Source organism: Gracilinanus agilis, chromosome 4, assembly GCF_016433145.1.
Source record: "Gracilinanus agilis isolate LMUSP501 chromosome 4, AgileGrace, whole genome shotgun sequence".
Taxonomy (NCBI): Eukaryota; Metazoa; Chordata; class Mammalia; order Didelphimorphia; family Didelphidae; genus Gracilinanus; species Gracilinanus agilis.
This window is the reverse complement of record NC_058133.1, coordinates 264,783,155-264,797,073: the sequence shown is the minus strand read 5'-3', so window position 1 is coordinate 264,797,073 and position 13,919 is coordinate 264,783,155. Positions and strand designations below refer to the sequence as shown.

Sequence of the window (13,919 nt, the reverse complement as noted above, 5' to 3'; positions counted from 1 at the left end):
GGATTAAGTTTTTTTTGGGGGAAAGAAAATATGCTTGGTTTTGGGGTGCCGGGGAGCCATGGCAGTGACGTTCTGCTGGCAGGTGGTAATGTGGTTCTTTGCAGCTCAGGGGAAGATCAGGATTAGAGAGAATGAGTTGGAAGCCTATTTGCATTGAGGTGACAATTGAAGCCATGAACTCGAATAATATCGAATGAGGAGAAAGTACAGGGATAGACTGGGAGAGAGCCAAGGACCGAACCTTGGAATAAGCTCACTCTAGAGTGGCAGAAAGAAGACAAGATGCTCATAAAGGAAACTGAAAAGGACAAATTTGAGAGGTAGAGACTTGGAAAGTATGGTATCTCTTAAGCCAAGGGAGGAAGGAGTATTTATGTATTGGTGATTATATTGATATCAGTTATGATATCTTTTAATGTCGATTTCCTTGACATTAATGAGATCATTGCGCAAAATTAGTTGGTCCAGTGGATAGAGCACTGGGCCTGGAGTCAGAAGGACTTGGGTTCAAATGTGACCCTGGACAGGTCACTTAACCTCTGTTTACCTTGAAGGTAGCTTGGTGGTTTAGTGGATAGAGCACTGGGTCAGAGTTTGGAAGACCTGAGTTCAAATCTGTTTCAGTCCCTCACTGGCTATGTGAACCTGAGGGAATCACCTGAATGCTGTGTGCCTCAGTTTGCCCATCTGTAAAATGGGGATAATAATAGCACCTACCCCATAGGATTGTTGTAAAGATCAAATGAAATGATATTTATAATGCAGTTAGCACAGTGCTTGGCAAAGAGTAGGTTTTTAATAAATAATTTTTCCATCCACCCATACATTATTGTCACTGTTGTACAGTCATTTTCAGTCATGTTTGACTCTTCATGATCCCATTTGGAATTTTCTTGACAAAAATACTGGAATGATTTGCCATTTCTTTCTCCAGTTCATTTTACAGATGAGGAAACTGAGGCCAACTGGGTGAAGTGACTCACCTAGGGTCACACAGCTAGTGAATATTTGAGGCCAGATTTGAACCCATAGCCTTTGCTATTTCAACTACTCTACGTTACCTACCCAAGGCAGCATGACATAGAAGTCTGGGCTTCAATATACTTCAATAGACAATTCAGGACTACTTTTCTTTTTTAATAAATTCAATTTTATTTTATTTTCAGTTCTAAATTCTCCCCCTCCTCTTTTCTCCCACCTTTGAGAAGATAAAACAAGCAAATAAAAAGAACCCATTACAAGCAGGTATAGTCAAGCAAAACATTTCTTCAATAATCATGTTCCAAATATTTTTTAAAAGTGAAGAAAAAGAAAAATAGAGAAAATATGCTTCAATCTATATTTGAGTCCATTTGTTTTCTGTTGTTCACAGAGAAAACTGCTTTCTATAAGTAAATAAAGATATTAGAAGGGTATATGGGGTGTCCAGGAGGACTAGTACCTCCAATATAATGGCTTACTGAGCCCTCCCCAGGGCTGCTCATCTACCTTTGGTGTCCACCCAAGTCTGACCTGTGTCTCCAAGAAGCTGTAGCATTGACAGTGGCCTCCCTGGCATCTCAGCAGATGGACCAAACTAGGTTAAGGGTAACCAACAGGTCTCAAACCCACCAGTGAGTTAGGGGATGCCTTTCCCAACCATGTGAAGACTTGTCCTGGTGGAATGGGTAGATTCCAACAGCCAGGAAGGCTGCTGAAACAGGCACTCTGGAGTGTGCTGAGAAGCTTGGTCAGACATCTAAGAGGCCAAGGTCATCCACTGAATCTCAGGTCATTGCCATTTGTCTTGACTCTTGTCCTGCCACTAGACTTGGATGACTCTGGAAGAAAGAGTGAGGCTGATGACTTTGTACAACTCTGCCTCACTTAAATCCACTTCACTTCCAAGGCAAGACATCTCCCCCATGATGTCACTGATCCTCCTCCAAAATGCGAGGATGAACAACAAAAATCTCCTCATTGAAAGCATTCTCAGGGCAACTCCAAGAGCAGATGGGATGATGGCGGTGCCGTGTCTCTCATCCCATCTCCCCATGATTTTGATTTCTGCTGCTAAATCTCTTAATTTTGAAAGCTTTTTGTTCTGTGTAGCTTGGAGATGATAAGCATTTAATATGGCTACGTCTACTAAAAACAGAGTTCTTAAGTTTTTGTGAATTGGTACTATGTCTGGGCAATTGTGGGCAGGCGTTCAGTCTGTGAGAAATATTCCAGTTCTAATAAAATTCATTGGCTGAAATTTCTAGGAAATTTTAAGATCTATAGTATTTTAGAAAAGCTTACTTTCTGTTTTCTTTTATTTTTTAAATATGCATTTATTTATTTTTTATTTTTATTAAAAATTTTTCCCCATGGTTATATGATTTGTGCTCTCTCCCCCTTCCTTCTTCCCTCCCCTCTCCTGGAGTTGACAAGCAGTTCTACTGGGCTATATATATATATTATCACTTAAAAACCTATTTCTATATTATTCATTTTTGTAATAGAGTAATCTTTTAAAATCAGAGCCCCAAATCATATACCCATATAAACAAATGATAAATCATATGTTTTCCTCTTTACCTTCTGTTTTAGAATCAATACTGTGATTTGATCGATTCTAATGTAGAAGAGCAGTAAGGAGGGGCAGCTGGGTGGCTCAGTGGATTGAGAGCCAGGTTTAGAGATGGGAGGTCCTGGCTTTAAATCTGGCCTCGGACACTTTGTAGCTGTGTGACCCTGGGCAAGTCACTTAACCCCCATTGCCTAGCCCTTACCCATCTTCTGCCTTGAAACAAATATACAGTATGGATTATATTGATCGTAAGATGGAAGGTAAGGGTTTAAAAAAAAGAGAAAAGTAAGGGCTAGGTAAAAGGGGGTTAAGTGACTTGCCCAGGGTCACATAGCTAAGAAGTATCTGAGTCCAGATTTGAACCCAGGACCTTTGATTTCCAGGTCTGGCTCTCTATCCATTGAGCCACCAAGCTGCCTCATCTATAGTATTTTTAACATGGAGATTTGTCACCTGCCATTGGGAAGACTGTGAGTTTCTCATTTGTGATTCTAGTCATAAGGTCATGTTCTGTTAGGTATTCAGTAGGAACTAGTTTTTCAGCCTAGAGAGAGGTTTCTTCTTTTTTTCTTTTTTTTTTTAAACCCTTAATTTCTGTGTATTGGCTCCTTGGTGGAAGGGTGGTAAGGGTGGGCAATGGGGATCAAGTGACTTGCCCAGGGTCACACAGCTGGGACGTGTCTGAAACCAGATTTGAACCCAGGACCTCCCGTCTCTGGGCCTGACTCTCAATCCACTGAGCTACCCAGCTGCCCCAAGAGGTTTCTTCTTGAAGCCTTTAGAGATGTGTTTTCCCTTGTGCTACCGACTTTGATCACTAAGTACAGCCTTTCCTAGGAGAAGCCCTTCTATAATTTCTAGTGGCAGTGACTTGGTCCTGAAATGCCATCAGAAACCCTTCCATTTTCCCAAACAAATTTGCATGGCTTGTCCATTTGTTTGAGGCTTCTTTGTCTACATATTGTTGGTGGAGTTTCTGCCGATGTCACCCATGGAGAGCCCTTTGATTCTGTTCTTGGATCTTGGCCATTTCAGAGGCTCCATCTGGAGACAAACAACTTTGGTTTCTGTGCGACAGATCGAACTGCACGCATCTGCTGTCGGCCTTTACTAGTGGCCGGCGAAGCCGTGTCTGCTTGTTCCCAGAGTATTTCTGGAGGGTTTTTACCTGTTTAGCGTGTGTTCTAAACATGTCTACCGGCTCTCTTCTTCCTTTTCAGTGAGAATGTGTTCATCTTTCCACGGCCACTTTAAGGGGGATGGGATCTGTGTTTTGTTAATATTTTATGGGTTTTTTTCAGGAAACTTTCCAAATCTCTTATGGTCCATTTTATTATTATCATCAATCATCCATTATCCTGCTCCATCTCCTCCTTCTTATTTCCAGAGAGAGATGTGGTGGTGCAGTAGGCCCAGGAAGATGTAGATCCAAAGTCTGTCCTCTGATACACATCTGTCTCAGGCGAATCACTTAACCTCTCAGAATCTCAGGCAACTCTTAGATAATGAGGTGCAGTAGTAGGGAAGGTAGGTAGCCCATTGTATAGAGCCCCAGACTTGGAGTCTAGAGGACCTGGGTTCAAATCTGGTCTCAGACCCTTTCTAGCTATGTGACCCTAGGTAAGTCACTTAACCCCCATTGTCTAGCCCTTACTGCTCTTTTGCCTTGGAACCAATACACAGTATTGATTCTCAGACAGAAGGGGAGGGTTAAAATTTTTTTTAAAATAAATCATTTGGGGATGGGGGAATAGCTGGGTGGCTCAGTGGATTGAGAGTCAGGCTCGGAGACAGGAGGTCCTGGGTTCAAATCTGACCTCAGACACTTGCCTAGCTGTGTGACCCTGGGCAAGTCCCTTAACCTTCATTGCCTTCCTGCTTTTCTGCCTTGGAACCAATACCCAGTACTGATTCTAAGATGGAAGATAAGGGTCTAATAAAAATAAAGTTCAGAGAAGGTGCCTATCTGCCTTTATAGAGGGAGGTCCTCCCTGAAAAGCTGCCAGCACTGGTGAAATCCCAGGTACAGTTAAAAAATGAGGCATTACAGGCCTAGAGAAGGAAGGTCCTAGGTTCAAATCCGGCCTCAGACACTTCCCAGCTGTGTGACCCTGGGCAAGTCACTTGACCCCCATTGCCCACCCTTACCACTCTTCCACCTAGGAGCCAATACACAGAAGTTAAAGGTTTAAAAAGAAAAAGAAAAACAAAAACAAAAACAACAACAAAAAAAAACCAAGGCATTAGCCAGAAGTTGACACTCTACCTTTTCTTACAGTTTGGAAGAACAGAAGTGATTGACAACACACTGAATCCGGACTTTGTACGCAAATTTATCCTGGATTATTTCTTTGAGGAGAAACAGAACATCAGATTTGATCTGTAAGTGTGAGAAACAATTAGGTCTACTCTGCCAGTACAGTGTCAGGATCAGCCTTCTGGGGTCCGTATGTACATGTGTGTTGGTGTGAATGTGAGTGGGTGTGTTGGGGGAGAGAGTATGGGTGGGAAGGAAGGAAGGAAGGGATGGAGAAGCTAAGTGGTCTCCTTTCTGGGCAAACTGAAGAGCTTCTCTCCCCACATCTCATCTCTTGGGGTAGTAGTAGAAGGGAGCTAGATTTTTGTCACTCAAGGACAATTAAGTCCTCAAGGCTGCTTGGGGACATCGGAAGCATCTTGGGGGAAAGCTTGTTGTCCAACTGGGGTTGCTTGCGGGGGCAAGACTGAGGCTGGTGGGTTTAAAGCTTCAGAGTTTTATACTGCAGTAAGGATAAGCCAATGATTTTTTTTTAAACCCTTCCCTTCCATCTTGGAGTCAATACTGCATATTGGTTCTAAGGCAGAAGAGTGGTAAGGATAGGCAATGGGGGTCAAGTGACTTGCCCAGGGTCACATAGCTAGGAAGTGTCTTGAGGCCAGATTTGGACCCAGGACTTCCCAATTCCAGTCCTGAGGCTCTATCCACTGAGCCACCTCACTGCCCCCAGCCAATGGGTTTTTCATACCAATATGGTGACTTGCCTCCCAGAAGCAAGAGAGCCACCAGGCTGCCCAAGGAGGGTCAGTTGTCACCGTCCTAAATCAGAAATGGAGCAGGTCAAAGTTTCTGTCCCAATTGGTAATGGGATTGGCCCATTAGAGGCCATTTTACCTCTAACCTGAGTGAGATAGGGAGACCCAGGGGGAGAGACAAAAGGATTAGGGCTGGCACTAAGCAAAATGATGAAGGAGCTGAAGAGAAACCTTTTGTCCACCTCATACAAGGATCTTCTTTTTCTATGTTGTTGTTTTTATCATAGAACCTTTTGGTAGTCTGGCAATGTCTATGGGCCCCTTTTCAGTATGAGGATTTTTAATGCCCCAAATGAAAAACATAGGATTATAAAGGAAGCCAATTATATTGAAATAGTTAATCAAAATAGATTAAAAAAATTTTTTTAAGAGTCCTCCCCTAGTAGAATTAGAGAAGGGGAAGAAGCGAGGGAGGGGATGATTTCTAAGTGCTCTCTGCTTCTCCCTCCAATATTTTTCTAGGAATGAAATGAGACTATAATGAACAGGCAAGGCAGCTAGAAAAGAGGGTTAGAGCAAGCCAAGCTAATAGACTTTGCTGACAGTGGGAAATGTTATGGGCTGATTATATTAGGCATGAGGATTTATGAGACTCTCCTCTTTTAAAGACTCCCCCAACCATCTCCTGCTTTAAGCTAGATGCCTAGTTCCTTGTCCTAGTAGAGGGAATGGAGGATGGGGAGGGCCACCTCTCTGGAAAGTGATGGACCTGGAGATGGGACTCTGGGAAAATCACTTGACCTCTCTGTTTCTTCCTGGGGCAATTCTCTAAGACTCTTAAGCTTCAGAGCAGGTATCAATCTACAGTGATAGAAAGAATACTTCATTAGGCATTTCCCACACTGAGGAAGTCATAGTTCTGGGGGAAAAATGATGCCTCTAGGGCTAGTCTCCATTAGGAATATATGTATATGTGTGTGTATACACAGAGACACACATATGCACCAGAGGCAGATATTAGATATTATTAGATCAGATATCAGAGGCATTCTGGTGGCCAAGTGGATAGAGTACTGGGTTTGGAGTCAGGAAACCCTAAATTCCAATCTGGCTTCAGATCCATATTAGCTGCATGACCGTGGGCAAGTCACTTAACCTCTATTTGCCTCAGTTTCCTGATCTGTAAACTGAGGATAATAATAGTACCCACCTTCTAGGGTTGATATAAAGATCAGATGACACAGTAATTGCAAAGTGCTTAGCTCAGTGCAGGCACACAATAGGTATTATATAAATGTTAGTTCTTATTCTTATATTAATATGTCATAAACACATAAATCTATAACACAGAGAGGATAAAATCTCAGAGCAACTCAAAAGTATTTTAAATGAATATAACTTATACCTACATTAAAACTTTTGAGATGCTCTATAGGAACTCTCTAGAGATATGTACAGATCTCTATATTTTCCTATATCTATTCATAACACATGCTATGATGAAAATTGCTTTGAGAGACTGATCTTGGGGAAGAAATATGAGTTTATTGAAAATAAACAAAATATCAGTTCATTGGTTAGGCCAGCATCATAACCAATAAAACGATATAAGTCAGTGGCGCTTTGTGGGACCAGAGAGCCCAAAACTTGGTAAGGCAACTCAATAAATAATGTTTTAGGAGTTCCTTATTCAGAATATCCCAAGACTTCTCCAGTTGGTAAACAACCAAGTAAAAGGTGGTCCATCAAAATATCTAGCCCTTCCCTCCCAGATATCTATCATGGGGAATACGTTACACAGGAAAAGATCCCTTGTCCCCTTTCTTTTCTAACCAAATTTCTGTTCAAAGGGAAGGCATTCTTTGAGATTCCTAAGGACAAAGAAAATGCAAAAAGCAGTAGTAGGCTGGATGGTGTCTCTGACCTAGATCTCCAACACAGAAGTACACAATAATTCTCTCTACTGTACAGGAATTGGGGCCTTTCTCCTCCAGAGCCCTGATATCAAAATGAATACAGGACATGAAAAATAAAATTTCTCATACACGTATCTGTATATATATGGAATATACATCTATAGGGAATGTATTGGGAACATAGGTAGGGCATAGATATAAAATATATTTTTGGAATATAAAAGGAATATCTGGAAAATCTATTATGGAATATAAAAGGAAAATCTAGAGAATCTATTCGAGAATATAAAAGAAATACCTAGAGAATCTATTAGGGAATATAAAAGGAATATCTAGAGAATTTATTAGGGAATATAAAAAGAATATCTGGAGAATCTATTTGAGAATATAAAAGGAATATCTAGAGAATGTATTGGGGAATAAAAAAGGAATATCTGGAGAATCTGTTAGAGAATATAAAAAGAATATCTGGAGAATCTATTAGGGAACACAAAAGGAATAGCTAGAGAATGTATTGGTAAATAAAAAACAGGAATATCTGGAGAATCTATTGGAAAACATAAAGGGAATATCTAGAGAATCTATTAGGTTACACAGGGAACATGATGCACAGGGAATATGTATGCAGATGTACACACAGACACAACATTTGTGTGCCCACCTCTAATGCATACACACAGACACACAGACACACGTTTTCCTGCCTGCTGGGTTCTCTTGCTTCCCGGTGCCTGGCCCCTGGCCCTACCTTCTGTTCTCTCCCCACTCCCCAGCGTTAAAGCCGGCTCTGATAGGGTGATATTAATGCTTTGAGAAATGTCTTTCCAGCCTTATGAGAGATGCATCCCTTTAGCCTGAGGCTAAATGGGGACTGTCAAGTAGGCATCCTAATGAGATAGGAAGGTATGCTTGGGAGGGGGGACTTCTCAAAGCCTCTGAAAGCATGCCTAGAGGCAGGAGCTAGGTGGCTCACTGACTAGAGAGCAAGGTCTGCAGGTAGAAGGTCCTGGGTTCAAATCTAGCCTCAGATACTCCCTAGCTGTGTGATTTTGGGCAAATCACTTATCTGGCCCTTGTCTTTCTGTCTAGAGTTGTTACTAAGGCAGAAAGTAGGGTAGCAGAAGAAACCAGGTACACAGTTTCTGGAGCTAAAGGTTTTGACTTGTACGACTTTAGGGCAAGTCGCCCAGACTCCCTAGGTCTCAATTTCCTCATTTGTAAAACGAGACTAGATGGTCTCTGATCTAAATCTATGACCTGATGTTTTTGGGGGGACAGAGAGAGAACAAAGGTTAAAAGGGCAGAGAGAGGGCCCTGAGAGCCCAGAGGAAATCATTTAGAAGCTGATGAAAGGGGGAGGTGGGAAACTGCCTAGATGCGGAAATGTAAGGCAGAGAGACTCATATCAGCCCGTTGTAGATGTTTAGCATTAAATCAGAAGGGGAAAAAAAGCCATAACATTTTAACAGTGACATTTTGGAGAGGAAAAATGCGTGTGCCTGGTGAGAAGCTGATGACTTTGTTTCTTGATGGGTACTCTCCAGGGCCTGCATCCAGGATCTGGTTACACACACAGAGAGAGAAGGAAATGGGTCTCCAGAGATGGAGCAGAGGGAGAAGGGAGGGGATGCTCTTGAGTGTGCAGGGGATGCAGATGCCTACAAAATGGTGGGGGTATCCAGTTTGCACTCCATCGGTCTGGGGCTGGAAGCAAGCATTGAGACCTTGAGAGGATGAAGGGAATGATTGCACCCCAAAGGCTAACTGAGGAGCAGGAGAGCTCCAAGTGGATAGTTTTTGGTCTTTTTTATTTTTATTTTTGAACCCTCACCTTCTGTTTTGCAATCAATACTGTGTATGGTTCCAAGGTAGAAGAGCGGTAAGGACTAAGCAATGGGGATGAAGTGACTTGCCCAGGGTCATACAGCTAGGAAGTAGCTGAAGACAGATTGGAACCCAGGATCTCATGGGTTCTCAATCCACTCAAGCCACCTTGCTTCCTCCCTAGTCTTTGGTCTTTATAAAGTGGCTACTTTCTTGAGTAGTCTTCTGAAAACAGGGCATGGTAAGGTCAACCTGAGCCTATCCTCATTGCTCTTTCTTTGTCTGCATCCCCCACAGGTATGATGTGGATTCTAAGAGCCCTGATCTCTCCAAACATGTGAGTACCAGGCTATTGTTTTGCTGGTTTCTGAAATGTTTATTAAGTGCCAGGTCTAAATTTCTTATCTTAGCATTCAAGGCCTTCCACAGTCTATGAGAAGGAAAAAGGGAAAGGGACAAACCTTTATTAAACACTTACTATGTGCCACGAGCTTTAACTAAGCACTTTTACAAATATTAGTTCATGCTTGTCAGCTCTGGCAGGGGGGAGGGAAAGAAAATGAATCACATAAACATGGAAAAATATCTTAAAAATGAAAATGAATAAAAATGAATAAAAGTTAAATGCATTTAAAATTTAAATTTTAAATTAAATGTAAAATGCAAAATTAACCAATTAATTAATAGAAATTAAAAACAACAAAAAACAAATGTGAATTCATTTGATCTGTGCAACAACCATGGGAAGTTGTTGTTTTTATAATTCCCATTTTACAGCTGTGGAAACTGAGGCAGTCAGAGTTTAAGTCTTAAACTTAAGTTAAGTTTAAGACTTAACCCAGGGTCATATAGCTGGTAAGTGTCTGAGGCTGGATTTGAATACAAGTCTTCCTGACTCTACACCTGCTGCTTCATCTGTTGGGCCACTGAGCTTCCTACGTCCAACTCACATTACTCCCCTTCATGTACTGGTCAAGCAAGGTAAATGACTCCCCATTTACTGGAAGCTTCCAAGAGCTTCCCTGTCCCTGTTTTGCTCAAACCATTATCCCTCCATAGGATTTTTTTCTTCATCTTGTCCATACATTCCCTGCCTTCAAACATCTCTCATTGCTTTTGTTCAGTTTTTTCAGTCCTGTCTGACTCTTCATGGTCCCATCTGGAGTTTTCTTGGCGAAGATGCTGGTGTGGTTTGCCATTTCCTTCTCTAGATCATTTTGTAGATGGGGAAACTGAGGCTAACAGGGTGAAGTGACTTGCCCAGAGTCACACAGCTAGCAAGTATCTGAGGCTGGATTTGAACTGCGGAAGATGAGTCTTCCTGACTGTATGTAGGTCCCACATTCTAGCCACTGAGCCACCCAGCTGCCCAAATATCTCCAATAGATGGAATTCTGCCTACCATTCAAGGCTCAGCTCCTCTACAAAACCTTAATTGATATGGCAAGGTCTGTTTTTTTACCTCTTTTTGTATCCCCACTTCCTGATGTGTAGTAAGTGCTTGATAAAAGTTTATTGGTTAGGGGCAGATGGGTGGCTCTGTGGATTGAGGGTCAAGCCAAGAGATGAGAGATCCTGGGTTCAAATGTAGCCTTCCTAGCTGTGTGACTCTGGATGAGTCACTTAACCTCCATTGCCTGGACCTTACTGCTCTTCTGTCAATATACAGGATTGATTACAAGATGGAAGGTAAGGGTTTAAAAAAAAAAGGTTATTGCTTGCTTGCTGGATAACTTTGGTTCTCACAATTCTCCTTGCCCTTGCTGTCTTGGGTAGTTGTCTCCTGCACCAATCTTGTTGTACTTTATGGAAGGTGTTTATGTAAAGCAATTAAAAGCAACTAAAAAAATGAATACTATGCATTGCTTCCAAGGCAGGAGAGAGGCAAGGGCTAGGCAATGGAGGTTAAGTGACCTGCCCAGGGTCACACAGCTAGGAAGTGTCTGAGGTCAGATTTGAATCCAGAACTTCCTGTATCTAGGCTTGTCTTTTAATCCACTGAGTCACTTAGATGTCCTTGCAGCAAATCTTAAAGTTAGAGGTGAATTGGTGCTAGTTTGTGCTGGCTCCTGAGAGCCAATTAGTAAATTTTGAATGTGAGCATCAGAAAAAGGGAAATGCTACAAATCAGGGCTTGGTTTATTATTTTGTTGATTGTCAAGACTTAAGAGTGTGGTGGAGAAAATATTAATAATGCAGATTAAATTTAAAAGTGTGTCATGCATATTTTTTCCTGCAGCCAGCTGTAAGACATTTATCAGCATATTGCTTTTCAGAGTGCTGTATAATTGTGAGCTATTATTATTGTCAGCCTCAAACACTTGCCAGCTCTGTGATCCTGGGCGAGTCATTTAACCCTCTTTGCCTCAGTTTCCTCATCTGTCAAATGATCTAGAGAAGGAAATGGCAAACCACTCCAGTATCCTTTTTTTTTTTAAATCCTTACCTTCTATCTGAATATCAATTCCAAGTAGAAGAGTGGTAAGACTAGGTCAGTGATGGTCAAACTACAATCCATGGGCCAGATGCGGCTCCCTGAAGTGTTCTATCCAGCCATGTAACATTATTCCCAATATGATGAATACAATGAGTAGGATACCATACAATGAAACTTTGAAAGAGTTGCCTTAGAAACAGACTGACAGATGAGCATTTCCTTTCCTTTGGCCCCCTCTTTAAAAAGTTTGCCCATCAATGGACTAGATAATCAAAGTTAAGTGACTTGTCCAGGATCAAACTGTCCAAAGTATCTAAGATCAAATTTGAACCCAGGACCTCCCGTAGTCAGATCGGACTCTCAGTCCACTGAGCCACCTAGCTGCCCCAACCAGCCTTGAAGATAACCAAATACCTATATACACCCCAATTCCATGGAAGTGTCTGAGGCTAGATTTGAACCCAGGGCTTCCAAATGGAACCCAGGCCCACTCACACTCCAGTATCTTTGCCAGGAAAATCCCAAATGGAGTCATGAAGAGTTGGACAGGACTGGTATGACTAAATAACAACAACATTATTTTTGTGTCTCAGCTATCTCTTCTTTTTTTTAAATTTAATTTTTAATTCATTAATTAAGAAAATTTGCAGCTATCTCTTCTTGAGGACAAAGACTATGTCTTACCTGGTAGCTGCGGATGCTTATATCAAGACTCATTAGCTTCTCACCAGGCACAGGCATTTTTCCTCTCCAAAATGTCACTGTTAAAATGTGGGGTTTTCCCCCTCCTGATTTAATGTTAATTATCTGCCCTGGGCTGATAGACTTCTTGCCTTAAGTTTCTACATTTAGGCAATTCCCTCCCTGCCCCCTTCATGAACTTCTAAATCAGTGGTTCCCAAACTTTCTTGGCCTACCACCCCCTTTCCAGAAAAAATATTACTTAGCCCCCTGGAAATTAATTTTTTAAAATTTTAATAGCAATTAATAGGAAAGATAAATGCACCTGTGTCCATCACTGCCTCCCTGGATTGCTGCAGCACCCACCAGGGGGCGGTGGTGCTCACTTTGGGAATCACTGCTAAATGATTTCCTCTAGCCTGCAAAGCTTCCACTCTCCTCTCCCTTGGCCCTGACCATCAGGAGTCTGGGAGGCAACCTCATCGGACCTATTAGCCTCAGCTTTAATGTCAGGGCTGCCATTTACATAATGCATGGCCCCCTTTTGGGAGCCTCTGGTCGCTCCCTTGTAACATGAGCACCGGATGACCAGTGGAAGAAGAACTCAGAGGACCTTGGTTTGAGTCCCGTCTCTCATATTGGCCGTGCCATGGGGGTTAAGACATTTAATTTCTCTTGGACCCAGTTTCCCCATCTCATTTTGAGCCACTTGGACTAGATGGCCTATGAAGGGACCTTCAACAAGATTAACAGTAGGGGCAACTAGACGGCACAGTATATAGATTACCAGTCCTGAAGTCAGGAGATCTGAGTTTAAATCCAACCCTAGATACTTACCAGCTGTGGGACCCTGGGCAAATCACTTCACCCAGTGGGCCTCAGTTTCCTCATCTGTCAAATGGATAAGAAATAGAAAACCATTCCAGTATCTTTGCCAAGAAGATGCCAAATGGGGTTACAAAGAGTAGGACATGACTGAATCAACTGAACAACAACAACATATGACAGACAGTCCGTGTATTTATAAAATCATAGAACTACAGAGTTAGGAGAGACGTCGGCAGTGAATTAGTGGCCCAAAAGGGTCTGGAGCTGAGGTGTGGATAGGATGATCCAGGAGAGAGGTTGAGGGGAGCAGAGTTTTCCCCACAAATGATAGCTCAGAGGTAGAAGAAAGGCTCAGGAGAACAGGGCTCCTTCCTCCTTCCCTCATGCATGCTCTGGGTTAAATAAATGCATTAGTCAATCCATCAATCTGAAACAGACTGTTTCTGTGTCTTTAAAGGATTTCCTGGGCCAGGCTTTCTGTACTCTGGGAGAGATCGTGGGGTCCCCCGGGAGCCGCCTGGAGAAGCCCCTGACGTAAGTGTGTGTGTGGAGGAAATGCCAAGCAGGGGTATCTATCTACACATTTATCTTAATTCAGTATGAATGACTATCAAATTTTGCCCACATAATGCCTCATACAAAGTAGGGATCGAATAGATGTTTGAGT

At 42.2% G+C, this 13,919-nt stretch overlaps 1 protein-coding gene across 1 annotated transcript in view; it reads left to right on the top strand.

Annotated features, from left to right (window-relative positions):
* CPNE5 (copine 5) overlaps positions 1-13,919 on the top strand; it is a 243,399-nt gene that overhangs the window by 167,587 nt on the left and 61,893 nt on the right. The window contains exons 4-6 of the mRNA XM_044675291.1: positions 4,833-4,936; positions 9,604-9,643; positions 13,710-13,786. Coding sequence (XP_044531226.1) covers positions 4,833-4,936; positions 9,604-9,643; positions 13,710-13,786 — 221 coding nt within the window. The remainder of the gene's footprint in view (positions 1-4,832; positions 4,937-9,603; positions 9,644-13,709; positions 13,787-13,919) is intronic.